The sequence below is a fragment of the Urtica dioica genome, chromosome 10 (genome assembly GCF_054948205.1).
Source record: "Urtica dioica subsp. dioica isolate 48M chromosome 10, U.dioica_male_clone48M_v1_H2, whole genome shotgun sequence".
Lineage (NCBI taxonomy): Eukaryota > Viridiplantae > Streptophyta > Magnoliopsida > Rosales > Urticaceae > Urtica > Urtica dioica.
In genome coordinates, this window is record NC_142765.1 from 2,293,885 (window position 1) to 2,301,001 (window position 7,117).

The 7,117-nt window shown below is 41.4% G+C and overlaps 2 protein-coding genes across 2 annotated transcripts; one reads left to right on the plus strand and one right to left on the minus strand.

The window, feature by feature from the left end:
* Window positions 1-1,518: 1,518 nt before the first annotated feature.
* LOC149383006 (uncharacterized) lies at window positions 1,519-2,786 on the minus strand. Its single transcript, XM_089627652.1, has 2 exons — window positions 1,892-2,786; window positions 1,519-1,553 (listed from the first exon to the last, which is right to left on the minus strand). Exons 1-2 carry the CDS (start codon window positions 2,784-2,786, stop codon window positions 1,519-1,521), a joined length of 930 nt encoding a protein of 309 aa, XP_089483778.1.
* Window positions 2,787-2,841: 55 nt separating this feature from the next.
* LOC149383007 (uncharacterized) lies at window positions 2,842-7,117 on the plus strand. Its single transcript, XM_089627653.1, has 11 exons — window positions 2,842-2,853; window positions 3,731-3,793; window positions 4,221-4,283; window positions 4,371-4,522; window positions 4,681-4,723; window positions 5,037-5,177; window positions 5,227-5,475; window positions 5,601-5,619; window positions 5,721-6,070; window positions 6,360-6,698; window positions 6,765-7,117. Exons 1-11 carry the CDS (start codon window positions 2,842-2,844, stop codon window positions 6,930-6,932), a joined length of 1,599 nt encoding a protein of 532 aa, XP_089483779.1. The 3' UTR covers window positions 6,933-7,117.

A 7,117-nucleotide genomic window follows, 5' to 3' on the forward strand; every position in this document is an offset into this window, starting at 1 on the left:
CATCTGCAGCCTACTGTTTTCTTTCCCTCTGGCAGCTTCGTGACGCTCCACGTATGATTCTTTTCGAGAGCTGAAATCTCTTCATAGGCGGCTTGTCTCCACTCAGGACTCTTCAAGGCTTCGTGAATGGAATCTGGTATGGAGACTTGATCGACTTGAGAGATGAAGGCTTGGTAGTTGACAGAGAGATTGCCATAATACACGTAGTCTTGAATTCTGTATGGACCGCAGGCACGGGTTGGCTTCCTCAGTGCTATGGGCATGTCCAAATCTGCCACACTTTCAGACACAGGTGAGTTAAGATTAATGTTACCTTGATCTATTTGATCGGCTCTAGGCGGGGAATGAACCGGAGATGCCTCTTGGTGATGTTGAAATGTGTGAGTCTCGGGCTGAATTGTGCTTGGAGATAGGCCATTTGTGGTCGCTGTTTGTTCACTTTGGGCTTCGGAGATGATGTCTAGGAGGCTCATAGGATCATTTTGTGAGGCTGAATGAGGAGTGTAGGCCGGTATCTCTTGCTGTTTTTCCGAGTGACAAAAAAATGGCATATCTTCATGAAACGTAACATCATATGATATATAGACTCTTCTATTTTGTGGTGAGTAACACTTATACCCTTTTTGTGTAGATGAATAACCAATAAAGATGCATTTAATAGATCTTGGATCTAACTTGCTATGATCATATGTGTGTACAAAAACCGAGCACCCGAAAACCTTAGGTGATATTGTTGAGATGAGTTTGGTTGTAGGGAAAGACTCACTAAGGGCTTCACATGGGGTTTTGAATCTAAGCACTCTTGATGGCATCCTATTTATAAGATTAGTTGCTGTTAGAACGGCTTCTCCCCACAGATATTTTGGAACTTGTGAGGTAAACATAAGTGATCTAGCAACCTCTAAAAGGTGTCTATTTTTTCTTTCTGCTATCCCATTTTGTTGAGGTGTTTGTACGCATGAACTTGTATGAATTATTCCATGTGTTTGGAAATATTGGTTGAGTTGAGAGTTGAAATAATCTTTGGCATTATCAGAGTGTATAATTTGAATTTCTGATGCAAACTGATTTTTAACCATCCTATGAAATTGTATGATTAGTGAGCTAGCCTCAGATTTTTCTTTCATCAAGTACACCCAACTTAACCTCGTGTGATCATCAATAATAGACAAGAACCATCTAGCCCCATTTATATTTTTTATCCGAGACGGACCCCAAATATCACTATGTATAGTTGAAAAAGGCTTAGAAGCTTCATATTTCTTAGGGCTATATGAACTACGGGTATGCTTAGATAATTGACACACATCACATTGAAATAAATTTGCATCTTTATTGATAAATAACTTTGGAAACATTTTTTTGAGATAAACAAAATTAGGGTGACCTAATCGATAGTGATTCATCATGATATCTCTATCGTTTTGAGAAGAGTCTAACTTATTTTTCAGAATGGAAGTAGATGCCACTTTGTAGGTTGTGTTGCCGGGTTTTAATAGGTAGAGTCCACCACACATTTCAGCATTGCCAATCATCATCCCCGAGCTCTTTCCCTGAATAGAACAAGAAATATCATCAAATATAGTGAGGCAACATGAATCCCTCGTCACCTTGTGTACTGATAAGAGATTGCAGTGTAATTTTGGAACATAAAGCACAGATTTAAGTGTGAGTAGCGTGGAGACTTCTACTGTTCCGGTACCAGATACCAAGGCTTGAGAACCATCAGCAATAGTGACATACAATTTCTCAGTGTTTGGAGTATAATTTGTGAATAAATCTAGATTACTGGACATGTGGTCTGATGCTCCAGAATCCATGATCCAAACACTTGAGAGATTTGTACTCACATGATAGGCAGTTAAAGCTTGGATAGCTCGAAGTAATATACCTCTTTGTGCTATTAATCCTGAAGAACCTGGAGTAGTAGAGTCAGCGCTTTGATTTGCCCTTTTGATAAGGCATGTAAGCATCTCTAGTTGCTCCGGGCTGAATGGGCTGGTTGACGCTGAGTTGGCTTGACTCTCCGGTTCCTTCGAGTACCTCGATGGTTTCCAATTGGCTGGTTTACCGTGGATCTCCCAGCAGGTGTCTCGCGTGTGCCCCGGCTTCTTGCAGTGGTCACAGTATGGTCTGCCTTTCCGCTGCCTGTTGTATGGAGCCTTGGCAGCAAGTGCGTGTGATTCCTCATGGGCTATGAGGGCAGAGGCATCTTGTGAGTTGGACCCGGAGACAAGCTGGTTCGTCATCATGAGTTTGCGGCGGCTTTCTTCGTGCCTGACCATCGAGAAGGCCTCTCGCAGCAATGGGTGAGGCTTGATGCTGAGGATCCTTCCCCGGACTTCATCTAGCTCCTTGTTTAGGCCGGACAGCAGCTTGAATACTCGCTTCGTCTCTAGAATCTTTGAGTAGAGGAGTGAGTCGGAAGGGCAGCTCCACTTATGTTGATCGTACGCATCTATCCTCTGCCATAGCCTGGTGAGTGTGGTGTAGAATTGAGTGACAGATGCTTCTCCTTGTTTAGAGTCGTGTAAGAGATTTTCAGTCTCAAACAGCTCCGAGGTATTTTCCGAGTCTGAGAAGGTGGCCCGAGCAGCTTCCCAAATCTCTGACGCTGTAGAATAGAGAAGAAAATTCTCTCCAATTTCAGGAGTCATAGAATTTACTAACCATGACATTACCATATTATTGTCCGCTTTCCACATTCTGAACTTCGGATCGTCAGCCTTCGGAGCTTGAGCTTCTCCGGTGAGGTGATCATCTCTTCCACGCCCGCATATGAACATCTGCACCGACTGGGACCATTGAAGGTAATTTTGGCCATTTAATCTATGGCTGGTGATGGTGTTTGAGGTTTGTTCAGGTGTGTTTAGGGCTGGTGTTTCAGATGAGGAGGCGAAGGCCTGAGATTGGCCGTATTTGGTCATTGAGATCGAGTTAAAACCGCTCTGATACCATGTAGAAATTAGAGCGTGATAACAAGAGAATGAGAATACTCAATATTATTTCTCAGATCAACTGATCATTTAAATATACGTACATCAGGAAGGGAATAACAAACTATCCTATAAAATAGATAACATAACAGTAAAGCTAACAAACCAAGAAACTCTAACTACTAGATAATATCGGAATTAATTAAATGACTAATAAGCTTTAACAGATAAACATTAAACATTAGCACATCAGAACAGCAGCGGGAAATAATTCAATATTTGGCATGGCCTAAAGATCTTGATTTCGGCTTTGTGCTGAATTGTTAACTACTTTGTAGAGGATTTATCAACAAACCAGAAGTACTGGTTGAGAGGTTTGGACACAAGAGAATAAAGATATGTGCCGATTGAGAATTTGATACAATAAAACGAATCGACAAAGGGTTATGGGATTTAACATTCTGAAGTTACTCTGTTTCTTTAACATTATTATGAAATTTTATCCATTCAACACAAATGGCAAAAATTTGAGCAGATCTAGTTGATATTTCAGCTTCAACTATAGAAACAAGTTTTTTTTATTTTTTATTTTATTTTTCCCAGCTGCTGATTGCAACAAGATGACTGCGTACACCTTAATTCTGATCGGTAATCATAAATGTCAAAAAGGTGCGGAAATAATTTTTTTTTTTAAATTATGTTACCTTGCGCTTGGTTTAAATGGATCTCGAATTCAATTAAAATTCTGGTCAATTCTCAGGGCTTTCAGAAATCTAACCAACGTTGATGTGTAGGGACACACATGCAAGGTGTTCGACGAAGTGCCGGAGAGAAAGACCGTTTCTTTCGTCACTCTCGTCTGAGCCCTGTCGTCTGAGCACTTTGATGAAGCCGTGGACTTGTTTACGAGGCTGCATTAGGCCTCGGCTCTTATCAATACTTACTCGGTCTCGTGATTCTTTCAATGAGCTGTCATTTGATCTCAAGTCTATCAAGAGTTGTCGTCTGAAATTGAATCCAATTCCTTATCCTCAAAATCGACCGAGTCAAAAAAACTATTAGATTTACTCCCATACATGTACTAAGTACAACCTTCTTCTCAATGTTTTTGTAATTGTTCTTGGTTGTTTTCCTTTATTGAATCTCTGTGTAAAATTGAGCGCTTCGTGCTTTTCATAATTGTCGGACTCAGCGAACTTTTAAAATTATATACTCTTATGTAAAAATTTTCTGCTCTTTCAACTATGTTCTCTCTGATAACAATGGTATTCTGTGCTTTTTCAGAGGGATTTCCAGGCTCGCTATGTGAAAGAGGCACCTAATGACATATTTGAAATGATAATGCAGGTTGGAAGTTACTCTACTCTATCAAAATTTTGCTGCTCTTTTCAACAATTTTTTTTCTGATAACAATCGTATCCTTTGTTATTTCAGAGGGATGTCTCTCTTCACGAGGTTCGTTCATCGTGCTCACCTCAGCACGCCAAGCTCTATAAGTGGAGGTACAGAAGCTTGGGAGACCTCTCGTACATGAAAGAAAATCCCACTTTCCACAGAGCAAACGCCGGACTCTCCCATGAATACTAGTTGGTGGATGAGAGCGCTCCTTCTCCGTGGTTTTACCAGAACAAAGGAGAGACTGAATATATCGTCAGTGTATACTTTTACATGCGTCTACTCGGATATCCCACCAATAAGATCTCCATTTTGACGACGTACAGCTACTGATCTGTGATGTGATTAGCCGGCGCTTCAATCTGTACCCTTTGATTGGTCCTCCAAGTAAGGTACGTCGTTCATTTTATTATCTTTTTTTCTGGTTTGATTGTGTTTAATTTTTTTTGTGACCTGAATGTGCTTAGCCGGGCTCAGAGAGACATAGCTTTTGACCTTTGTTTTTTGTACTCACTCGAATTGTAACCAGTTTTTGAAATAGTGAAATCCTCTCCTTTTATCGTTACATTTTTCCGGTGTTTTGGATTTTTCAAATATATGTGTTTTCTTTTGTTATTTGCTTTACTGTCATCGATTTTAAAAGACTGAATCCGATAATAATAACTCGAGTTTTGTCGTCTTTTCTTAGGAGTGGATAAATTCCAGGGTCAGCAGAACAATTTTATATTGTTATCCCTGTTTGTGGGTCATCTTCGCGACGTGAGAAGATTGGTGGTCGCCATGTCTCGTTCTCTGTTCGAGCAGTGCTACGAGCTTCAGCCCACTTTCAAGCTCCTCCTTCAGAGGGTTTGTATACTCTGTATGCTAATTTTAGATACCGTGTTATATTTTGCAGGTTTGTTTTATGAATTCAGATGGTGCGGAAAATATAGATCCAAGACCGCCTTATAGAATTACGCTTCCTAATCTGTCAAAACGTGGCAATCGAAAGAAGTCTATTTCTGATTCAGCCAATGATGTTGATATGGTGAACGGCGATACTGAGAAAAAGAAGCTAATTGTTGAGGCATACACCCCTCCCGATCCAGGTCCTTATCCTCAAGATCAACCGAGGCAGAATTCTGTTAGATTTACTCCCATACAGGTACTAATGCAAACATCTTTCTCAATTTTTTCATAATTGTTCTTGGTTGCTTTACTTAAGTGAATATCTTGGGCAATGCTCTTTCTGAGTACAACTGAGCGCTTGTAAATGTTGTCTTCCTTCAGGTTGGAGCAATCCTTTCGGGTGTCCAGCCGGGCTTGACAATGGTTGTGGGTCCCCCTGGAACTATACTCTTCACTAGGTTTGTTCGTCTCGCCGTGCCTTACATTGAGCTCAATGCCCAGGGTCGTGCTCGCCCGAGCTCTACAATTGGAGGTACAGAGGCTTGGGAGACCTCTCGTACGTGAAGGAAAATCCCATTTTTCACAGAGCAAACGCCGGATTTTCCCACGAATACCAGTTGGTGGATGTTCCGGATTACCATGGAAAGGGCGAGAGCGCTCCTTCTCCGTGGTTTTATCAGAACGAAGGAGAGGCCGAATATATCGTCAGTGTGTATATATACATGCGTCTACTCGGATATCCCGCCAATAAGATTTCCATTTTGACGACTTACAACGGTCAGAAGCTTCTTATCCGTGATGTGATTAGCCGACGCTGCAATCCGTACCCATTGATTGGTCCTCCGAGCAAGGTATGCTGTTAAAAATATTATCTTTGTTATGGTTTGATTGCATTTGATTTTTGGTGACCCAAATGGGAAATTTTTGAGTCAGAAGGGACACAGTTGTCATCCTGCCCTTTTGACTTTTTTTTTTGGCACTCGGATTGTAACCAGGTTTTGATAGAGTAGAATCCTCTCTGCCTATTGTTTTACTTTTATCTTGGGTTTTACACGAATATGTACTTTTACGTATATCGTATTTTAACATACTGAATCCGATGATGACAAGTACAACTCGACTTTTGTTGTCTTTTCTCAGGTTACGACGGTGGATAAATTTCAGGGTCAGCAGAATGATTTTATATTGCTGTCACTGGTGCGAACGAGATTTGTGGGTCATCTTCGCGACGTGAGAAGATTGGTGGTTGCGATGTCTCGTGCTCGACTCTGCCTTTACGTGTTTTGCCGCAGTTCTTTGTTCGAGCAATGCTACGAGCTTCAGCCCACTTTCAAACTCCTCCTTCAGAGGCCCGACCACCTCTGCCTCAACTTGACTGAGGTCGAGCCATTCACGGAGCGCCACGTGGACGACACCGGGCCCGTCCACCATGTCGGAAGTGTCGATGAGATGACAGCAATTTGCAGTGAGCTCTATCAGGTATGTCATATATATGGTCTCTGAACATGAACATATGATCGTAATCGCTCTGATTTTGGATTACAGGTAAAGTATGCGGGTTATTCAGAACAAGTAGTGGCTCAATCCTCGGAGCATATGGAATTGGAAGAAGCCGAAGCAACAACGAACGCAGAAAATGGTGAGGCAGAGAATGGAAGGCTCAAGGAAGTCGATGCAAAGGTAGAAAATGACCCGGCAACAATGGAGTCGTAGTTCCAGTCATTCTTTCCCGGGACCAGTAAAACATGTTGTACTGATGGATAATATCAGGAGGTGCTTCAAATATGCTCCCATGATCTATCTAATTAACGTTGATGTTAAACATAGTTTCCAATGTTCGGTTTAATGTAATATGAACTCTAGACTATGAAGAGATCCTCTAAAAAAGTGAATCCATA

Excerpts from the sequence above, each read along its gene's own strand:
- LOC149383006 (XM_089627652.1), bottom strand. The coding sequence starts at position 2,786 with ATGTTCATATGCGGGCGTGGAAGAGATGATCACCTCACCGGAGAAGCT. Across the intron at positions 1,554-1,891 it reads AGGATTAATAGCACAAAGAG|GGAAAGAGCTCGGGGATGAT; the intron begins GTATATTACTTC and ends TGTTCTATTCAG.
- LOC149383007 (XM_089627653.1), top strand. Across the intron at positions 3,794-4,220 it reads CCGTTTCTTTCGTCACTCTC|AGGGATTTCCAGGCTCGCTA; the intron begins GTCTGAGCCCTG and ends GTGCTTTTTCAG. Across the intron at positions 4,284-4,370 it reads TATTTGAAATGATAATGCAG|AGGGATGTCTCTCTTCACGA; the intron begins GTTGGAAGTTAC and ends TTGTTATTTCAG.